At 32.6% G+C, this 22874-nt stretch overlaps 1 protein-coding gene across 3 annotated transcripts in view; it reads left to right on the top strand.

Moving 5' to 3' along the window:
* Positions 1-20476, top strand: part of LOC118739770 (chloride channel protein 2-like) — a 156910-nt gene extending 136434 nt beyond the window's left edge. For 2 of the 3 annotated variants that reach the window (XM_036471283.1, XM_036471278.1), the window contains exons 2-13: positions 354-461; positions 2851-3016; positions 3639-3767; positions 7316-7449; positions 7707-7863; positions 7949-8159; positions 9878-9979; positions 10050-10284; positions 10343-10995; positions 11073-11508; positions 17998-18231; positions 19802-20476. In XM_036471283.1, the coding sequence (XP_036327176.1) occupies positions 354-461; positions 2851-3016; positions 3639-3767; positions 7316-7449; positions 7707-7863; positions 7949-8159; positions 9878-9979; positions 10050-10284; positions 10343-10995; positions 11073-11508; positions 17998-18231; positions 19802-20185 (2949 nt within the window). In that variant the 3' untranslated portion in view covers positions 20186-20476. Of the gene's footprint in view, positions 1-353; positions 462-2850; positions 3017-3638; positions 3768-7315; positions 7450-7706; positions 7864-7948; positions 8160-9877; positions 9980-10049; positions 10285-10342; positions 10996-11072; positions 11509-11743; positions 11786-12855; positions 12901-12966; positions 13027-14628; positions 14851-17701; positions 17738-17997; positions 18232-19801 lie in introns of all 3 variants that reach the window. The other variant, XM_036471288.1, reaches the window with a different exon arrangement.
* Positions 20477-22874: the final 2398 nt, after the last annotated feature.

Here is a 22874-nt window from a genome sequence, read left to right as displayed (position 1 = left end):
AACTAACCTATTAACTAATACTTTTTATATCTGGAAGTATTTTTTTTGTAATTATTTTATAAAAAATCCGTTAGCAAAAATTGTGTCCGCAAACGCAGGCTTGCTTGATTATCGCTCTCTTTTTTACACCTTTTGTGTTTAGCTGATTGCGTCAGGTAAGAGTGGAGAATATATTCACCTGAATGAACAACAACAACTTATATATATTTGTAGATCGGTTAGTTATAGTAACGCATGCATATATTTTTTGTGATTAATGCTCATTCGTTATAACGCATACATACATAATTCCTTATTAATTTTTTTTATTTTCTATCTCTCTCTCTCTCTCTCTCTCGCTTTCGTTTACACAGATGTATGGTCGCTATACCAAAGATTTAGGAGAATTTGCTAAAGATGAAGCCAGAAAACTCAAATTACTCGAGAAACGCCGAAAACAAGAAGACAAACAACGAAACAAGGTAAACAAACAGAAAAGCATACAAATACAACTTTTTTCGATGCAATTCAATTTCATTAATTCAACTTTTATTAATTACGTTTATTTAACTACTTACCTTGCATGCAACTCTTATTAATGCAAACAAATTCTATTTATCTGCTCTTGTGTCACAATAAATTACTGCAATTATGTAAATGAGAATAACGATTGCGAAATGTAATTATTTAAGGTAATGTAAATATTTACATTGAAATTTCTTACTTGCAAAGTAGACCGCGCTAATGCAAAAGATCAACACAAAAGGCTTGCGAACGCGACCTGCATATTTTATGCTAATTTAATTTGGCTATACATATTTATTTACATTATTTTATAAATAAGCAAGCACGACAAATTGTTTCGCCGTTTGCAAGATTAGAGAATTTTTTTTTAATTTTACACTCCGCTACAGTTAAATAGGCACTTAATTGGAGGGATAAGAAAAGCTTAATTTTAATTTTATTTTAGAAAATAACACTGGTCAACAGTAGTTTTGGTGCAGAGGAGCTGCAAGTATTTTTTTTTTTAAATCGTCAAAATCATGGTGATGGAGAATTTAGGTGCGGCAGAAAGAAATATTTTAACTTTTACGGCCGGAACTGCACTAAATAACGTCATAATAAGTCATTTCGGGAACATTTTTAGAACTTAAGAACCAATAAAAGATATATTCGAAATAAAAGTAGATTAGAGATTATGTTCCAGGTACGGTCCAGGACGTACTGATTTTTCAAATACCGTACTGATTTTGTTAATTTCTTCAATCAGTACGCCAATGTCGTGATTTTTGAAAATTTGTACTAATTTGTACTGAATTTTCAATCCTGAGCATACAAATTCGTAATAGGGGTCTTCCCACCCACCGAGCTTGGTACTCGGTGTTCGGTATTTTCTTTTTAAGGTTTTTACATAACGTTAGAAAATCGTTAAACTGTACATACCTACTGTAAAAGTAAGAAGAAATAATCTAATGATAGTCGACATGTTTCGGATAATGTTTGATAAGTGAGTTGTACGTACCAATCGCGATAATATGAATAAAAGAGTTTTGCATACAACACATCGAGTAACATACCCGTTTTATCAAGTTCTTATCCTTTCAAAGCTTTTTCGCACTTGAAAAAAGCTAATTTAAGCCCTGAGGAAATATGGATAACGTTTTTTAATAGTAGTACGTTTCTGCAGATTGAAAAATATCTAATTTTGTTTTTTTTTCAATACCACACTCAAACGAAGCAACTGAAAGGATCTTAAGTATAAAATTTGCTTCCTGTCGCAAAGAGAGAAACCGACTTCGTATTAAAATTATTGAAAGTGAACTCCAAATTAAAAGTAATTTTAATATGCATTGTAAAGAAAGTGGAAATGATCTCATTCCCAGCAGGAGCAGTGACGGTCACTTGTCCTAGTGACGTGACCGTCTCGCGTGCCCGCTAAGTTCGGCACATTCTGCAATCACATTCTTAATAGTGAATCAAAAATGCTCCCAGAAGTTTTGTGTACGTGTGCTTTTTCGATTAAAAAAAGTTAGTTTCCTTTTTTCATTCTTTTTCATCATTCTAATGTACATACATATATCCATAACGTGCCATAAGACAGTCTCAATTTCTGAGAAGGACGATCAATCGACAAATTCGGAAAATCAAAATAGGAATAAGTATGTATTTTTTGCTCGCGGCGCTTCAACAGTCGCAATGGCCGACAAGGCAAGGCTCTGCTCTGGGCAGCGGAATTTTTATTCCATTTTTAATGTATTTACTTATTAGTTACAGATTTTATTAATATGTTTTTATTGTAATTTTAAAATGATATTGTTTTAATTCGAATATATCTTTTTAATTTTATTATTAAATGTTTATGGTATTTAACTTTTTAGGGTTTTACCGAATGAAATAATTTAGAAATTTGTAATTTATGTTTAAATTCAAATAATTCACACTAACTTGCTTAAACCCTAACTTTCACGACCCCGCCACCGACATTTGTGAGGAAAGCAATTAACAGCGTTTTAGTTTTGATTCTGATAATTCGAAGGCAGATTTCGTTAATCGCATAAGTTGTTCGAAATTGTCGAACTGGGTAGCCGCCGCTTTAGCTTATACTAGTTAATGAACTAATATCTTTACTAACTGGTTTGGATGTTCACAGCAGGGAAAGTCAAGCCAACATGTACACATACGCACACACACACATACATATATATTTACTTAACTCAATAATTTCGCAGCATTTTACATTGCATATATGTAGGCGCTATTTATTTATTTATCGTTTAACCCTCATGTAGTCAACAATTGAACGTTTATGTATTTACCCAAATTTGAACGAATCGTTTATAAAGCAGCAGTGCTGGGAAAAAATATTTACAGGAATTGCTGGGCAAACGTTCGTCACGTGTGTTAAAAGTCTCATCATGGATATGGAAGCGTACATTTGCGCGCCTCGGCGAGGATTGGGTATTCTTAGCACTGCTAGGTGTTATAATGGCATTTGTATCGTATGTGGTGGACAAAGGCATCAATGTTTGTACAAATGGTGAGTTTCACAAGTTAGATATAGATATAAATATATACAAAAGAGGCAGCATTCACAAAAAAAAAATTAAATGCCGATTTTTTGCCATAAATCAATTCGTAAGATTTATCTCCAATTAATGTAAATACATATATTTTTCTTCGTGATTATATTTTCTGAATAACGTTTTTAGTTATTAATGGCGTTGAATCTGTACGATTTGAAAAGGCTGTAGTCACTTTGGAAAAAAATCGCTAGTATAGAATTTTTATTACATTACGTATAAATAAACTTATTCGCCTGCAAAACTTGCTCTTTGTTATCCTAAAATTTAATGGGCTACAAAACTGCATACCAGAAATTTTCCTAAAAATTCTGAATAAAAAGTTTAAAAATTTGGTGAAAATTTGTCGAATTTTTAAAAAATATTTAAATAATTTTTAAAAAATATTAAACATAAAATAAACCATGGGTATATAGCCAAAACTCTTCAAAAAAAGGCGAGTCTATTCTAATAACCGCCAGTGTATATATAAATTTTATAGTCTTTAATAATTTTATAATTTTTAATATAAAACGGCCTCAGGCTCAAAAAAATTGCTGTATATAATTCTTTAACAATTTCCCTATCTTTTCCATACAGCACGTGTTTGGTTGTACCGCGATCTCACATCGCAGCCGGTTACGCAGTATTTAGCCTGGGTCTCATTGCCGGTCTGTTTGATACTCTTTTCAGCTGGCTTTGTGCATCTAATAGCGCCGCAAAGTATAGGTGAGTTGGTGGAAAAGTATATTGGTATTGTACTTAAATGTAAATACAAACATTCCTACTTATTAACAATCAGTAATATTTGCATTTGTTTGTAATAATCTTTACGAAAACAACAAAAATTTCACACTTATTAGCTTGCTTGAAATATATGTATAATGAACAAATATTTAAAGTACGTTTTGCCCTACTTTTCTTCACAAGTCCGATCCTCATAATTAGCGATAAGCTATGATTATTTCCCCCCCACTTAAATATACCGAGTATTGCAAACAAGCTAACGTATATAAATGTTATTAATTTTACACTCTATTAACCACCTTGTGGCTCCTTAAGTTTATTTTTGTCATTGAAGTAAAGACAATATTCGATAAGAAGCGCTTCCATAGATTAGTTGTAATTAAATGGCTAACTATTTTTTTTTTTTTTTATTAAACCTTTAATTTACAAGGCATGCACACTAACTTTTGTAGACAGATAAATAGTACTTACTTCCCCATTTTTATTTAAACTTAAATTTCACATTGAAACTATTTGTTTGATTTTCGTACTTACTTACTTTACTTCAATGGTGTAACTAACGGTACTAACCTACAAAAATATTGTTTAGAAGCTGAGTGATGAATGTGCCGCAAGTAAATTTCTACAGAGGAGCAATCGAAGAATCAAAACAAAAAAATTTTTATAGATGCAGAATTTATTGTCTTAGTTTGTTTGAAATGTATAATAATATATATTTAATTATAGTAAATACCAAATTTTTGAACTTGAAAGAAGCATAGATTTTAAGCCTTAGTAGCTCTATACTAATTAGTGTAAACGCTCTGAGCAGTTGGGTCTCTCGGTCAAAGTATGAAACCGTATTCAAGGAGTGCCAGTTACTGTTGAAAATCTGTCAATGAATTCCAGGGAGCGAAAGTAATCGTTAAATATTAAAATTTTGACATAATTTCCGATGGCATATCTGTCAAAAAAGCTGCAAATGACTTTGAAGTCGACTTTATTTCGACTATGAATATGCCACACTATTTTTATTTTTTCGAACAAAAAATTATCGTATTTTTGGATTTTTATTTTTTTCGATTATTTTTAACCGTTAACGATAAAAATTGAATGCAAAACTCAAAGAATAACGGTAAATTTGTATCGCAAAAATATAAATCCAATTTGAACGGTTAAATTGTGTGTTTTGTTATAAAGATCATAATCGTTATGGTCACTGAGTTATTTAAATACATTACATTTTAGCGGTTGTCCAGAACAATTTCTATAAACCATGCAGAAGCATTTTACAACCAATTTGAAACATTAAAAACTGCCATTGAAGAAGCAGTAACAAAAACGAATGTTAAAAATTTTAAGCAGAATAAAATGTGAAAACATGACAAATCTCCCCAAAACCATATAAAGAAACAAAAAATAAAAATAAATAAAAAAGAAAAAAGAAAAAAGTTTACGCCTGGGCACACTACAAACGGGAAACTTTCTTCTTAATATAAACCTTATCCTTTGTCTTAGACTTCGTGTTCATATTCGTTTTTCAACTGAACTTTGTCTTCGTATTCGTATTCGTCTTCGTATTACAATTCGTATCCATGCTCGTATTCGTGTTAGTCCTCTTCGGTTAGTCTTCGTATTTTTCTTCGTGTTATGTATTTCGTATACGTCTTCGTCTTCTTCTTCGTCTTCGTCTTCGCATCAACATTCAACATCTTAATTTTACACCTTATTTATCTAACTAATTTACTTCTACATACTTATTCACAAATATTACCTTTTCTGGGTTCCACAAATGGCATTTCGCCAGACTATTTGCAACAGAAATGCATAAATAAGTAATAGCAACAAATAAGTTTATTACACCTAGTATAATTTGCCCAATTTGCACATTTGGCCCACTTATCCACCATACATATATGTACACATGTATGTAATTGAATTGTATGAATATATTTTTATGGACATTTGTAATAATTTCGTACATATATTTTCGTATATGTATACATGTGTATCAATAATTCCTACCATATAGAAAATGTTGATACAAAATTTGCGCTTTCCAAACCGGCGTAATACATTTTTTTGCATGCATTTGGTACTTTGAGAATGTAAATATTATATTTTACATACATATGTGCATTAGAGTGGTCCGAGAAAAATTTTTTGCGAGATAGGGTTTGGGACACCTTCCAAATTTTTTCTCTTGCCGAAAGAGGTGCTGGTACCAAATTTTATATTTCTAAGTATAAAGTTTAAGGATGCTCATGATGCTCATATTTTACTCTAGAAATATTGTGTACCTACATTAATCAAACAATTCGTTTATCACCCTAAGAAAATTTTAAATTTAAATTATCTAAAAAATATCACAAGCTTTAATTGTCATGTGAACAGTAGCTTTTTATAAGCTACTTTTTTAGCGCATTTAAAGGTCATTGAGCACCGCATATTGGTTTCAGTGGAAAATTAAATGTTGGTATACATATTACAGGTGTCAGAAGGAAAAAACTTAGGGGGTGCCCCGTTTTCTAGGATGACTTTTTTCCCCCATACAAAAATTTAACCGCTCTAATGGACATACATACACATGTATATATAGCAAAAGTAACCGTTGAAAATTGCATTACATTCAGAGCAGGAAATTAAATATGTACATTAGGGTGCATCACTCTCCATACGAAAAAATTCGGTACTATTTTCCATTGAAATTATAAAATTGATTACATTTTAGAATTTTCGACAAAATATTGCGGTAAAATATTAAAATTTATGTGAGCTGGACCAATTTGAAAATACCTCCAAAAATCTCCTAATTGGATTCCGTTGGAAACATTTTGACATTCACTTTTTAAGCTGATTTTATTTGTAAAAAAACTCAATTTTTGGAGCTCCTTCAAATTGGTCCAGCTCACGTACATAAATCTTAATACATATTTTACCGAAATATTTTGCCAATAATCTTAAAATATCTTAAATATACTTGAACTTTGGACACGCTAATGTATTTATCTACTTTGAGATATGTATTTATGCCCACTAATACAATTTTTAGTGCTTGTAAACAGTGGCGGATTTACCGTAAAGGCAACATGGGCAGGTGCCTAGGGCGGCAAAATTTAGGGGCGGTAAAATTTGAGTTGAGTTTTTTTCAAGTTAGCTGCACTGAAAGTAGAAACAAAAATGTAAAAACTACACGGTTCATACATAGCTGTATATTGTAAATATTAGTATCTAAGCGAAAAAATTCTAAAAATTCTACCCCAAATATTACTGCTGTGAAACGAAGTTGCCTTAACTAAACGACACTTGGCCATAATTTGAAAAATATGCTTTCATGTTTTTACTCTTAAATCCCATCTGCATGCATGTTTAACAAAATAAGGATATTTTTTAAGATTTTTTTTTTTTATAAAAATTCAAACTAATAATTCTAACACAGAAAAACTATCCTCTTTTCTCACCAAAATTTACATATTGCATGCAATGCAAAAACGATTAATTCAAATACTTAACACCATAATATGTATGTCTGTATATATGTATAATTTTAGGTTCGGGTATACCTGAAATGAAAACTATACTACGTGGCGTTGCGCTGAAAGAGTATCTTACATTTAAGACATTGGTAGCCAAGGTTGTTGGTTTAACGGCAACTTTGGGCAGTGGTATGCCATTAGGAAAGGAAGTAAGTATCAAAATTGTCGCAACTGCAAAGAGATCAAACAGTGTTCGAGCATTGTCAACTAACAATCCAATAAGTGGTTGACAGCAAACAACACTTGCTCACATTCAAACTGCATAATACATACAAACATTCATATGTAATCATCTATTTATTTAACGCACATATTTTATTTTCTCTATCTCTTGCTTTACTACATACATATGTATATGTAATTATCGCCTGTATGTATTATATTTTTACACGCGCTCGGCTCGTAGGGTCCTTTCTGTCACATAGCAAGTATTGTAGCACAATTATTAAGTAAACTCGTCACATCATTCCAAGGCATCTATGAGAATGAGTCTCGCAATTCGGAAATGTTGGCTGCTGCGTGTGCAGTTGGTGTGGGTTCGTGTTTTGCGGCGCCCGTTGGTGGTAAGTGTAGGCAACATTTTTTAAATCTTATGCAATAAATTTTTTTTTTTTTTTTTGTTTTTGATTCATCTTGTGTATCTTATAGGTGTACTCTTCAGTATTGAGGTAACCACCACATATTTTGCTGTGCGTAATTATTGGCGTGGCTTCTTTGCGGCTGTTTGTGGCGCGACGGTGTTTCGCCTATTAGCGGTGTGGTTTCACAATGCGGACACGGTGCGCGCGATATTCCTTACAAACTTCACCACCGAATTCCCGTTCGATCCGCAGGAATTATTCGTGTTTGCGTTGATGGGGTAAGTGGCGACATATTTACTAGATACCCGAGCAAAAGTATAAAAGGTAATTAAGGGATTACCTTAAAGCCGAAACTAGTAGATGTTTCGAGTTTCCATATTTTTTTTTCAAATAAAATGTCTGTTTGTTCAAACGGTGAAGTCGCAACCACAACGGTTTACCTAAATTCGAAAACTCGTCAAAGAAACTATTCAAAATTGGAAAAAAATGCCGTTTTAGAACTCCCTAATTCTATTTTTTTGAAGGCATAGCCTTCCGTGCTCTATCCTTATTTCTATGTGAAGTGGTCATAATTTCACCTTCCTTATTTACAAAAAAAAAAACAGAAAAATTTAGTGTATTTTGATATATTGCTGGTCTCTCTGTTTATTTTATTTTTAAATGTAATTCATCTATGTATTCATAAACCAAACCAAACTTTTGTAAAGTAAGTTAACAAAGAAAAAAAAAAAATATTTATATAATACAGTGGTCGAAAAAAATTCAGTCGCTCCAATTATTTTTATTTATTTTTTTTAATTTGAGTTATTTTTTTTTTAATATAATTAATTATTTAACAAATATTTGCAATATTTGAAAAAAAAAATCTACAAACTTTCGTAAAAATTTCGAGCTTTTTAACTCGAAAGATTTTAAGTGTGCCGCTTTGTAACCCACTCAATTCCATATGAAAAAAATTATGTTTATTCGTTATATGAAAGCAAATGCGACAAAATTCTAAAAAATCAACGGTAATTTTTGGCGATTGGAAACTTTATTATACTAGAATTGAACGAGCTGAAATTCCCCACAAAAAACGGTCCATTCCCCACGCAAACTGAAAATCCCCGCAAATCGGGGAATTCCCCACGTGTTGGCTTCCCAGGAAAGCACCTAATGTCTTCTCTCCATTCGACATGGTCCACGTTGCTGTGACATATAAAATAATGGGCATGATGAGAAACTTCTAGAGCGTGATTTTTGTTCGTTGAGAGAGGGCTCTGCTTTACAATTGCACCGTGGGCTCAAAATAGTAACTGTTGGCAAAAGTTATTTTACGCTTAATTTCCGGCAACGGTTGTGCGTTGGGCGGAGCAAACAACTCTCATGTTGGACAAGTGCTTCCATTTGCCATTAGCCAGTAAGATATCTTCTAACGATATTTACTTCGTGCCTTATAAGGTGAAGGAATTCTTTTTTCTCTTTGGAGTTCTGCTTTCTTCCTTATTTACCCACTATTGTTGCGCTTCATTATCCATCCCTTTATAAAGTATTAAGTACTGAATGCATCTCCACACCAATTTTGAGGTGAATTTGGGCTATCATAGCGAGAAGCGCAATCCTAATATCACTAGACGTGTTGGTTAGATTCCCCGCTCTACATACCACCTTAGACATAGTTCAATTGCATACTCCTAAGCTTGAAAGAGAGAGCTTACGGTCAAAATGATCCTTGCGCCGACATTAGTTAGTTCAATTTGTGTCGTCCTCCCTGCACTGGTGATGCCCACGCAGACAAGTCGTTGGTGTATTTCTGAACTTGACCTACGAGGAATTCATATTTATTTTTGAAAATTAGCCAGTTTCTAGATGAAATTAGCGCACTGCGTAGAGAATTTTACTAAGTACTCAGAGTGTAAATCAACAAGAACAGTCTATTATATCCTCATATGGCCTTTAAATCAAATGAATCTGCCTGTAGCACATTCTCATTTACTTGAAATTTCTTATCGTCTAGCGTTGTCTCCGGCATTGGTGGAGCTGCCTACGTTTGGGTGCATCGCCGTTATGTACTCTTCATGCGTTCCAACAAGAAGATGAACAAATTCTTGCAGAAAAAGTAAGTGCCAATTCTCACCAGAAGCTTCGTAACGTCACCTGAACTTTGTTTTCCTCCATCAACTGTCTAGTCGGTTTCTCTATCCGGGCTTTCTGGCGCTGCTCGTTTCTACTCTCTCATTTCCGCTAGGCACCGGCCAGTTCATCGCTGGCGAACTGAGCACACACGAACAAGTTACACAGTTGTTTAGTAATTTCACATGGTCACGCGACGATCTCACTGTGGAGCAGGCGGCCATTGTTACACATTGGGTTACTAGTTACACCAATATATTCATCAATCTTTCCATCTATATTGTGTTCACCGTAAGTACGTTAAAAAAAAAAATATATACGCTTATAAATTGCTTCTCCCCTTTTACAGTTTTTCATTTCCATCATCGCCTCCACCATACCAGTGCCTTCGGGTATATTTATACCCGTTTTCAAAATTGGTGCCAGTTTGGGACGTCTCATTGGCGAAAGTATGCATTTGTGGTTTCCGCACGGCGTGCGCTACGGCGGTCGTCTATCGCCCATCATACCCGGCGGTTATGCCGTTGTAGGTGCGGCAGCATTTTCCGGCGCCGTGACGCATACCGTTTCGGTAGCGGTAATCATTTTCGAGATGACCGGCCAGATAACACACGTTGTACCGGTGATGATCGCAGTGTTAATAGCGAACGCCATTGCAGCCCTTCTACAACCGTCCATGTACGACAGTATTATATTGATTAAGAAACTGCCGTATCTGCCCGATCTGCTGCCATCCAGTTCAGCGATGTACAGCATCTATGTGGAGGATTTTATGGTACGAGATGTGAAATACATCTGGCATGGCATTTCGTATCAAAAACTCAAGGAGGTGCTGAAGGCGAACAAAACGCTCCGATCTCTACCGCTGGTCGATAGTCACGAGAATATGATACTGCTCGGTTCCGTACAACGTTATGAATTGATTAAAATGATAGAAAAACATATTGGACGTGAGAAACGCATGGAGGTGGCACAAAAATGGCAAAAGGAAGCGGAAGAACGGTAAGTACGAAATTTTTGGGTGACACTAGTTTGTGCCGAGAAAAATGTAATTTTTTCTCACCCCATCCCCCTTCTAGCGCCCGCGAAGAAGAGAAGAAGAAACAAGAGGCTGAATTGAAAATACGTCGTCCTTCTCGCTTCGAAGTATTGCCCGCTCCCGACATACTTAGTTTGCGGCAAATTGCCAACGATGAAATGTTGCCGCCCAAACAACGCCAAGAATCGCTCAATAATAATTTGGCACCACGAAAATCCATTTTGAAAAAGACAAACTCCTTTAATTTAAAAACATTCGCACCTACCTCACCGCACAGCCCTAACATTACCCCATACACCACCATTACGGGCACAGAGCATCGCATTCGTTCCGCCTTTGAGGCGATCTTCCGTAAATCGAATACTCTGCAGGATGTACACCCGGATCCGGATGCTGGCAGCATATCGCCGGCTGTGAGCGCCAATGAAGTGCCGCATGTACAGCGCGCGCCCAGCATCTCGAAGAAAGTTCAATTGGTATGTAGAAATTGGTTGAAGAAATGCTTTTCCAATAATTCGGTACAAAAAAATTTTGTGCACGCCACTAGTGTGGAATGTGTTTTTTCATGTTTGTTGCTTGTTATTGCTGTTGGTTTTGTTTTGTTTTATGTTCATCATTTGTGATTTGTCGATTTTGAAATTTTGTTTCTGCATGCATTTAAACGAAGCTGTTTAAATTATATTTGTCTGGTATTTACTTTTTCTATGCAAGCAAGCACAAAATACTGTGGAGTCTACAGGACAAGATCGAAAGGTAAAAATTTTCACCAACTAAATTTATTTCATCACTAAAACACCCCTTATGCTTTCTTCGCTCAATAATTTAATGTATCCAATTTCTAAAGACTAGGGACTGTAAACAAAAGTTATTTATATATTATGAAATCAAAATCTGTTTTATTGTTGAATATGATTTCTTTATGAGTTAAAAAGAAAAATCTTCTATTATTTTGAGCAAGGGTTTTTGAGACGTGTAATTTTTATATTTCTAGCATTGATATTATAATGAAATACTTCATGATTAAAGGCTTTAACGAGATTTTTTTCGGAACTGTTTAGCATTTTTCGGAACTTTTCGGTATTGTTCGTGTTTTCTGAAAATATTGCTTTATTTTTTTCGCGATTTTTAAAAACTTGATAACTTTTTTTTAGATTTTTCGGAGCATCTCATGTTTTATTTTCAAAGGTCTTTCGGTATTTAAAATTTTAAATGACTTACGTTTGTTGATATGGAAATGAAGTGACTCGTGATTTTTCGGATTTTTTCGAGACTTCAAAACATCGAGATTTTTTTTCGGAACTGCTCGGAAACTATTTTGCGAGGACTTATGGGCGATTTTTCGTGACAATTTATTGATTTTTTTTTTTGGTTTTCAGTATTATTTTGAGTTTTTCGACAATTTTAGGAGTACTTCGTAAAATATATTTTGGAATTTTTGTGTGGATTTACCGAAGATTTCCAGATTTTCTGACTGTGAAATAAAAAGTGTTGCGATTTATGGGGGTTTGTTGGGGCTTTATGGAGATTTATTTCGGGACCCTTCGCGATTTTTACGGAACCGCTCAAGAACTTTTTTTAATTTTTTCGCGAGTTGTAGAGAGCTTTTGGGAGCTTGAAGCTTTTTTCGAGTGATTTCCCTGGAAGACTTTTCGAGGTTTTTCGGAATACTTGATACTATATTTCTATGCTTCTGGTAATGTAATTTTAAATACTTAAATTATTTGTTTTGCTCTCCAATTAAGCTCTTTAGTTCAGTTGTTTCGGTTAAAGCATACTTTTGCAATTAATTTTTTCTTAACTTTAAATAATGTTTTTATTACAAGCCAACGCCTCCGAGCTCACCGGATAGCATAAAAAACAATAAATTTGTAAGTAAATGGAAAATGTAAATAAATTTTATATTTGACGACTTTTGTTTTTTGTTCTTGGAAAAGTCCCAACTCGCACCTAATTCACCGGTTTTAAAAAAGAAAAACAAGAAACCGAATCATGTTGTAAGTACTAAATAAATAAAGTAAAATTGAAGAGTTTTTTTTTAGAAAGGGATCTAAGTGGGTTTTGAGAACAATAGTAATTATTAATTTAATAAGTACTTACTAAAAACTGGCCCGAAATTAAATAGATTTGTTCTAACTAAATATTGAAACTTTCATATAAAAACAGTCCACTTATTTTCCTTCTGTGCAATTTTCTTAAAATACTTTTTGATTTCAATTAGGCTAAAGTGATAATGATCTTCCATTGAATTTTCCTTTCGGACATATAACCTTTATTCTTTTTTTTGTTGCTTTTAATAAAATTTTTTCTACAAGCCTACACCTTCAAGTTCATTGGAAAGCATGAAAAGCAACAGATTTGTAAGTAATTTAAAAAAAAATTTACAAAAATCATATTTTGAAATTATTTTTTTTGTGCTTCCGAAAGTTTCAACTCGCCCCCAACTCGCCGATACTAACAAAGAAACACACTAAACTGAATAATGTTGTAAGTACCAAAACAAATTTGAAGAGTTGTTGCAAAAGGGTTAAACATACATTAGGGATGTTAATTTTTTAGCTTTTTCCGATCCCGGGATTTAGATATTCATTACTTTTCAAAAACTTAAATCGAAAAAATTGCTGATATATATTTTGAGAAGCTCTCCTACCATAAAATAAATAATAAATAAATGGTTTGAAACCTACTTTTTTATTTAAAGCAGCGTTTTTTATTTTTTCTCTCTGACGGCAGGATTTATTTTAAAGGACTTTGTAAATTACAAGATATGATTAATTCCTAAAATTAGTTAAAAAACTCAATGCAATATAGAATTAAAATATCGGTAACAAATGCAATAGGAAATTTCTTTAGAATGTAAAAAATTTAAATTTTTTGGATTCACAAGGGCGAATAGGTAATTTTTAAGTTGACATAGTTAGAAGAACGAAATTCGAGGATGTAATCGAGTTTATATAAGCCCTTAACATATAATTTTTTCAAAAACAAATATTACGAAATTTCAAGGATATAATTTTAAAATAACATTTTCAATATTTACCAGCCCTTCTGCACCAGAATTTGGAATCTATTTAAATTCCAAAAGATTTCCTCTTTAATTTGATACCCATACTTATTCTCTAAACATATTTATTTCTGTAAATTTTTCAAATAATTTTTGAATTAGTGACGTCAGAGTGAAAAACTAAAAACGCATTTTTACTATATTTGGCCCATGGTTTCGCGAGTATTTTGATTTTTATGTGTAAAATTTACTATCTTATGGTGTTATATGTATAATGAGCTAGACATTTATAAAAAAAATATTAATTATTAAATGAAAAAGAAATATAGCCAATACTGCTCAAGAAAAGGAGTTTCTATTGTTGCCATCAGTCACGAAAATCCCGGGACTATTTGCCAAGAATCCCGGGATTTAAAAAGGTCGGAATCATACATACATGAGTAAAGGCGGTTGATGTGCTTTGATTATGAGTACGTTTTTCTATCTGAAAAAGCCATAGAACCCCTCTTGCACTACATAAACTCTCCAAAAAATTCATGTTTAAAATAAACTTCATTAATAACAATCATCCATAAAAATATTTACTTGAAACAAGCGTCCACGAAGCTTAAGTTCATCACCCGTCCATGCCAAAGTGAGAACAAAATTAGCCAATACAAGATGGGATCAATCTATGCTGCCAGCACCACCAAAAAAAGGTATACTACGAAAGTCACATTCAACCACGGATTGTTCGAATGCCAAAGCAAATGCTGCTATTAGATGGAATACTTTCATGGAAAATACCCAGGCTGCATTGAATTCGAGTGAACCAAAAGTAAAGAATGAAATTAGCTCTTGCTCTTTACACCAAATATTTAGCCATTGCCGGATATCATACCCACAATAGAGAGCTAATTGATATTCATAAGTACATAAGTATTTATATAGCTCGATAAAGGTAAAGCTTAGTAATTTTTAAAGCATTCAAAATCATCAAATTTGATTTACCCAAGTGTTTTCTTCATGCTTTCTTTTTGTGTTGATGTCTTTGGTTTTTTCACACCTAAAATATGTACATAGTTATACGATATTTAGTAGTTAACCTAAACTATAGCGGACATCTCTTTGTGGAACATTTTAAACCCCTAACTACTATCAGAACTGGAAATTTCCTTAAAATCTCTATTACTTACATGGGTAAAATATATTACAATTCTGGTCATCGAATATCAAATATTTTGGGGATAAAACAAATTTTATTAGTAAGGCGGGCAGCGGAGCTTTGCACAATATGGTCTGCCGTAAGCATGCCTACACTAAAGTTTAAGTGTGTCTGCTCAGTCCACAAGAAATGTGGTCCTGCCTTATGCGCCAACTACCGCGGGATCAGCTTTCTAAGTGTCGGCTATAAGTAATTTTTGAGCGTGTTGTGTAAAAAGCGAAAGCCCGCCGTCAGCCAATTGGTTGAGCTTTATCAGTGTGACTTTATACCTAGTAAATCCACCACAGCTTCGTAAGAAATGGAAGGACCCCTACTACTAATAAGCTGATGCTGGAGAAGATAATAGGCCGTATGAATAAAAACTAAGCAATTGCTTTTTCTTAAGATTTCACACCATTTACTTGAATTTATATGATTTTTTATGTATATATTAGGGTGGTTCCTAAAACCAATTGAAAGATTTTGTTTAGGTCTCACTCACGGTCACAGATATCACATAAAAAAATTTGGTCCTGATTGGAGACGGTTAAGGCGTGTCGCACAGGGGCCAAAGTCCAGATACCTCTATAGAGACTCAAAAAATTAAAATTATTATTTTTTTCACCTAATACCCAAAATCGATTACATATACCATAATCGAAGATATCACATATAAATTTTGGTCCCGATTGGAGTCGCTTAAGACGTTTTCAAAGGGTAATTAGAACTTTGACCCCTGTGCGCCACGCCTTAACCGACGCCTATCGAGGCCAAAATTTAAATGCGACAGCTTTCACTGTAGTAGAATCGATTTTGGTATTAGATGAAAAAAATAATTATTTTAATATATTTTGAGTCTCCAGTTTGAGTTGAGTACCCTAGTTTTGCAAAAATGGAAGTGATCTTAATTATTTAATTTTTTTATTTAGGGAAATATATTTCGAATCTCAATTCCATCGAAAAAAGTAAATTTTTTCCAATATAGTTATTACACTGAGCTTTTCACTTTTATGAAAACACACAGTTGAACAAAAAAAATAAAAGAAATGCGGTAAGGAATAATGAAAAGAATTGTTTCAAAACAACTAGGGCTGTGCGATTATTCTATTACTCGAGCAAGTTGGTTAATTAATTATTCGGTTAATCAATTACTCGAGTAATCAAGATTTTGATTACTCAAAACGATCATTAATCGAGTTACTTGAAATATGATCACTCAAAATAAACAATTTTGCTTGTAATAGAGTTTGGTTTGGAAAATGCTTATTTTCTTTTTTACATTCTGTGTATGAAAAAAATTTTTTGTTTTAATTTTTGAAAACAGAAACGTTGTTTTCAAAGTATCAAGGAACTTTAACTACTTTATACATATGTAAAGAGTTGAAATGTTGATTACTCTTTTTACTCGAAATGTTGATTAATCATAAAGCATTTTACTCAAATATTTTTGTTTTTGGTTAATCAGAAATCTTGATTACTCGAGTAACTGAACTTTTGAGTAATCATAATTTCCAATTAATCGAATAATTGAGTTATTTACTTTATGATTAATTAAAATTTTTTTAAGCACAAAAAACGTTTCTCCATATATTGGACCTTTGTAGTGAAAGGGTTAATATGGCGATTAGGGCGAGACAAATGCGAGCGTATAAGACCTTTCTTTATTGCAACATGACTTAATACAAATAGTAATTCTGTGCTTGAAATCCAATCAATTTGTACTATAAAAATTGGGGATAAGTCAAAATTCATCAGAGAACTTATTGTAAAAATTTCTTCATATAGACAGAAGGACCTATATAATAAATAGCCTGTTTTCTCCGATATTATGCCAGTAAAGTAAATCTAAATACGGAATAGAAAGCGCGAAGCAGGGCTGATGATTTTCCAACGGGTCGTTTTCTATAAAAAAAAATCACATAGGATAATTGCTGACCATATGATACATACTATATATTTGATTTTATAGTAATTTTACATAGACATCACTTTTAACGCGGGACTTATAAGTATGTAGATGCGAATTCCTGTTGGATGTTTTATAAACAATAAGTAAACTTTTCATTTATTTAAATATGTTATCTTTGTTTGTAGCTAAAAATATGTTTAAAAATATTTATACATCAAGTATATGTGTATTTCATATTACTTTTGTCTTTGTCCTTCATCCTATGTAAGTTTTGTCAATTTCAATTCTACATATATTCTCACTTTGCAATTCATATGGCTTTTACTAAATTTGTTTGTATTTAAGTTCTATGCCTTGAAATATAATTTGTCACAAGTGCTTCTTTAACAAATCTTTAAATTTTCTTTTGTAGATATATTTGTTTTTAATTACAACTTAAAATATATTTCTTTCTTTTCTATATGCCACACTTCCTACGTTCCCTACACTTCTATCACAAATCAATACTCCCAACAACGTAAATATGTACAAAAAATAAAAAATAAAATAAAAATGCACAACTGTACATAAAACCAGACAATGAGCATGAAAAAGACGAAGTCGGTCACACTGGTAGGTGTCTTATAAATATTTATGTTTAAGTGCAATAAATTCGGCAAGTAAATATTCATAAAAATGTATACAAATAAATAATAGTTAATTGTTTACGCCGCGTAGTATTTTAAACAACGCCGCAACAGTCAACGAGTTAAACAAAAAATAAATAAATACTTCAATAACTCGTATATGCAGCTTTTTTAAAATCAATTTTTTATGCAAATGCAAAATTAATTTAATCGGTTTTACAATTTTCATTTGATTTTTTTTTTTAGCCACGCGAACGTGTCATCGATATGTCGCCGGAAGATCAAAAGAAATGGGAAATGGAAGAAATGTCGAGATCAATCGATCTAGAACAGGCCAATGTAAATATCGATCCATCGCCATTTCAGTTGGTCGAACGCACCTCAATACTCAAAGTGCATTCGCTGTTCTCAATGGTGGGCATAAATCACGCTTATGTGACGAAAATCGGACGTCTTGTGGGTGTTGTGGGACTGAAAGAGGTAAGTTAAATGTAATCCAATAGAAAAAAAAAATCACTAGTGCAGCAATCAAAAATTACATATAGTACATATGCACAACCGCTCATCGACGAGTTGCCTAAATCGCCATAGTGGCAAAAATGAGATTTGGTAACTCTGAGTTCTGGGCACCGAGCTTCATGCATAAAAATCGTAAAATAGTTTTTCCAACAACAAATTTGTAAAATGACAGATAGATGAAATACCGCCTATCAAGTCAATGACCTCTTTTGTTCCCCTGTAAACTTTGAGTGTCGTAAGATAGGCGGTCTAAAATCTAAAATCTAAAGGTGGTAAAAGTTTATATTTTTTTACGGATTCGGGAAGATGTTTGTTTAAGGCGACAAACCTCTAGAAATGGGCGTGGCAGTTAAGTTAACACAATGCAGATTTGATTGCGGTTTTCATAACTCAAATTATTGTAGAGTGCACCCCATAACATAATACTTAAATATTGCGCAATACTCAGAGCTACCATTGTGATTTTTTCCAATTTTTTTTGAAATGGCATATTTTCAAAAACTTATTTTTTTAAATCAAAAAATTTGTATATGGCAAATTTTTCAAGAAAAAAATTTAAAAATATTTTTTTTCGTAGAGAATTTTGATGTGTGTATGTGTGATTTTATCGATAAAAAAGTTTTAATTGCGTATGCATGTTCACTTTGAGCAAATTGTGAGCACTGGTTGGGGAAGTCTTCGGTAGATTGGGCAAATCGCTAATTGGGCCCCAATTGGGCCAAAATTAGAGGCCAATTGGGAAAAACTTTTGGCTCTGATCGGGCAACCTTAAAAAATTTCCAGCAAGGAAATTTTGTCATAATGGGCAACAATTTTTGTGCCCTCAACTGGCACGAAAATCTGCTAGCATCATATAAGTGCATTTTCAGAAAAAAAATCATAACTCGAAAACGACGAATTTTAGCATATTGCTACTCGTACTGAAAATAGTTTATACTATTCCCTAATAGACAAAAAAGTTTGAGAGAAAAAAAAGATGTAGCAATTTGAAAAAAATCAATTTGAAAAAAAAATTTGTTTTTGTTTATAAACAATAATTAATTATTAATAAACAATTACTGAAGTTTAGTTCACTGGATCGATTCAGTAGATCAATATCTGCAATTTAAAAAAAAAATCGTTAGAATCCTTGCTTTTTTGCGGCAGTTATAAACGATTTCATCAAAAGTTGCTATTAAGAGAGGAAAAAAGAACCGTTCGTACTCAAAAAGAAAAAAAATTCATTATTCGTAAAATTCGCATTTCTGAGCAAAGAGAAAAAATACGTGTCTCCTTAAATTGTTCAAGGAACAATCCCTGCGAGTTTTATCGCAAACTTAAATTCACTTTCCCCCGGCCTGGGTGATTTGAGATGGAATGAGCCATACACTAATATCGTTTGTTCCGAAATTTTTTTTTTTTGTAACGCACTGTGAATTGGCCCTAAATGTTTGCGGTTGCAAAGTTGTCTTTCTCGTAACACATCATTACACCAAAGAAAGAAGGCCATATTCCACTAAACTCGATCACATCACTTTCTTTTCTCTTCCAGCTGCGCAAAGCTATTGAAGACATCAATAGCAATAATTTCGTAGTACAAAGTCAGGCAAAAGATGACGTAGAAGCCGATCACCGATCAGCGGCCGAGAAGCCATTGCTAACGCCACCTTTGCCGCCCTCACCGCATGTCACGAGTGACAGAGAGGTGAATACGACAGTGACCTCTATGGATTCGGCGCTGTCACATTCGGATAATTGCTCCGATATTGAAATGGAACACATGAAGGGGGAGAGTAGTGGTGAGGAACAACAACAACAACAACGACAACAGCAGCTGCAGCAACAACCACAACATAACCAACAAATCTACAATACAACAGGGACAAATACGCCAACAACAAATGGCACACCAACAAAATCAACAAATGAGCCATAGCAAATACATACATATTGAACAGGCATACATACATACATACCTAGATACAGACATAAATGAATAGTCCACCTATGTATGTCTAAAGTGATTTTGTTAAAGAAAAGTTAACTGAGCTAAATTGTATTAAATTTAGTAGGTTAGTATTGTATTAAATAATTTTATTGTAGGTAGAAAGAAAAACTAAGCGAGTGATTTTTTTTTAATTTTAGCAATTAATGTATGTATGTAATTGTATTAGGAATTTGTAGCTTTTCGTAACATATATTTTATTTCGTTAATACTTTATTGTTGCTGCTTATGAAAGCAAATTTTTTAAGAACTTTTAAAAAAAGAACTTTAGCACATTTCTGTTGTATGTAGTAAAATATTGATTTTAGTTTTCAAAATGTTTCGATTTCATATACATATTTGTATGACTGCTTTATTACAACTCCTTAGGTTATTCGCTTAGGTTTGAGTAAATAGTTAGAAAACGCGAAATAAAAATATCGGTAGTTCGGTTGCGATTTCGAGACTCGCAAGATTTTCCAAACTTCCAGGTTGTGAAAGTAGCCCTTATAAACGAACCGGCCGCCCAACAGAGAAACGTTTGATTTGGCGACAGCGCGTTTTTGTACATTTTTCGTATCCGGAAACGTAAAGGGTTTTTTTTCCAAATTTACCTTAATTTTAAACTTCAAGTTGGTACTCGGTAATTTTATCAACTGTTGTTGTCCTTTTTAGCTAACTTTTTTGTCTGATAATCGCTGTTTATCAACAGCTGATTCGGGGATTTTTTACTACAAAAAAATATTTTTTTTGTTTTTGTTATTTTATGGCCTTATAACAAGTATATTCAACAATTTCAAGCTCAATAAAAATTCTTGAATACAAAAAAAAAATTTTACTGAAAATTAAAGAATTTTCGGTCGCAGTTAAATTGAACAATTATCGAACAACTGATTGCAAGCCTTCCACCACGATAATTCGATAATTGGTAAACCGATAATAAAACAAATTTACACAAACAAAATACATGGGGAAAATTACCGAACACCGAGTTAACGAATACCAAGCTCTGTCTGAAGACCCCTGATAATTTTAAAATATTCAAACTGAACATTTGAAAACATGTATATTAGGATGGTCCTAAAAATGTCGACATCATTTTGTACAAAATACAGAATAAAGACTTCCATGAAAGTTAAAAAAAATTGCGACCGCGACCAGTGTTTCCAACAAATTTAATTCTTTCTAAAATTTGACATATTTTTGACACTTATTCATATAAATCCGTTAACTCGCTGAGTTACAGCTGATAAAAGTAAAGTTTTTTTGTTTTTTTTTTGGAATTTTTGCGATTTAAAAAAAATAAACTTTTTTTAACTCTATTAACGAACATTTTTTTTTTTTTTTTTTTTTAAATTTTCGCGGATGTTCTACGAACAAAATAAAGGGGTACCCAAGTTGTTGACATGTTTAAGAGCCACCCCAATGCACCAGACGAAACTTATTTGTTTCATAACAATTTTCCATACTTTTCCAGGCATATACACAATGCTGGGAAAACATATCAGAAAAAAGATCGAAAATGGAATCAGAAAACGGATGGAACAACCAATTTGTATATGAAATTGTTTCAATTCTCCGATACGTTTTCAGATAATTTGCTGGCTGGGTATGCTTTTAACATAAGAAACAAATTTTACCTTTTTTTAATTTTAATAATTCTCAGAGCCTTAGAGGCAAAAGTATGCTAAGTGAGCCTTTTTTGTAAACGTAATACGAATTCAGTTGGAATGATGTTAAGAAATTTTAAATTTCCTTTTGGTGCAGAAAAAAAAAAACAGTTGACAGCCTTATTACCGAACTCGAACGGTTACGTTTAAACCGGTCAGAAAATGTTATCTTGCAAATTTTTGAAGCTTTCGAGATATGTAGATAGCAACGTGCGACAAAAACCAAACCTTTTTAAAACACACGAAAAAAATCAATATATTCACAAAACTAGGAGCCAAACATAGTATAACTGCGTTTTTAATTTTTCTCAGGATTTTTAAAAGGACTTTGAAATTTCTAGGATATGATTGAATAAAAAAATTATTTAAAAGATTTGATGCATTGTATATTAACAATATGGGTATCAATTAAAAGCAAAAATTCTGTCGGGTCTTCGAAAAGTTAAAAACCTTATATTTCAAATAATTTTGAACTGATTTTAAAAAAATGTGTATCGTTTCTTTCTTCTGATATGGATAATTGTATACTTCGTATGTAAAAATTTGAGAAAAAACATTTGAAAGGAAAAAATACATTTTCTTAGAAAACAAATATTTAAAAAAAATACTAACCGATTTTTAAAAAAGCCATATCGTCGTAAACGCAATCAAACCTTCTTCTGATATGCGTATTTGTATACTTCGTATATAAAAATTTGAGAAAAACACTTAAAAGTAAAAAATACCTTTTTTTTATAAAAAAAATTTATTTTAAGCAAAAAAATTACAAACTGATTACTAAAAAATTGATATCGTTGTAAAGGATGCCAGAAAATTTATACTTTCGTAAATCCAAAAGTTTTTATTTTTATACACAAATAAAAATTATTAAAAAAAAAATTTTTTTCAATATAAACAATTAAAGTATTTAAACCGGACATCATCAGTTTGTTCTTTTAGAGCGCATACATGGTTCCATAATATATGTATAT

Source organism: Rhagoletis pomonella, unplaced genomic scaffold (assembly GCF_013731165.1).
Source record: "Rhagoletis pomonella isolate Grant_MI unplaced genomic scaffold, Rhpom_1.0 Rhpom_scaffold_00001, whole genome shotgun sequence".
NCBI lineage: Eukaryota > Metazoa > Arthropoda > Insecta > Diptera > Tephritidae > Rhagoletis > Rhagoletis pomonella.
The sequence above is the reverse complement of the archived record's forward strand: the minus strand, read 5'-3'. Positions and strand labels throughout refer to the sequence as shown.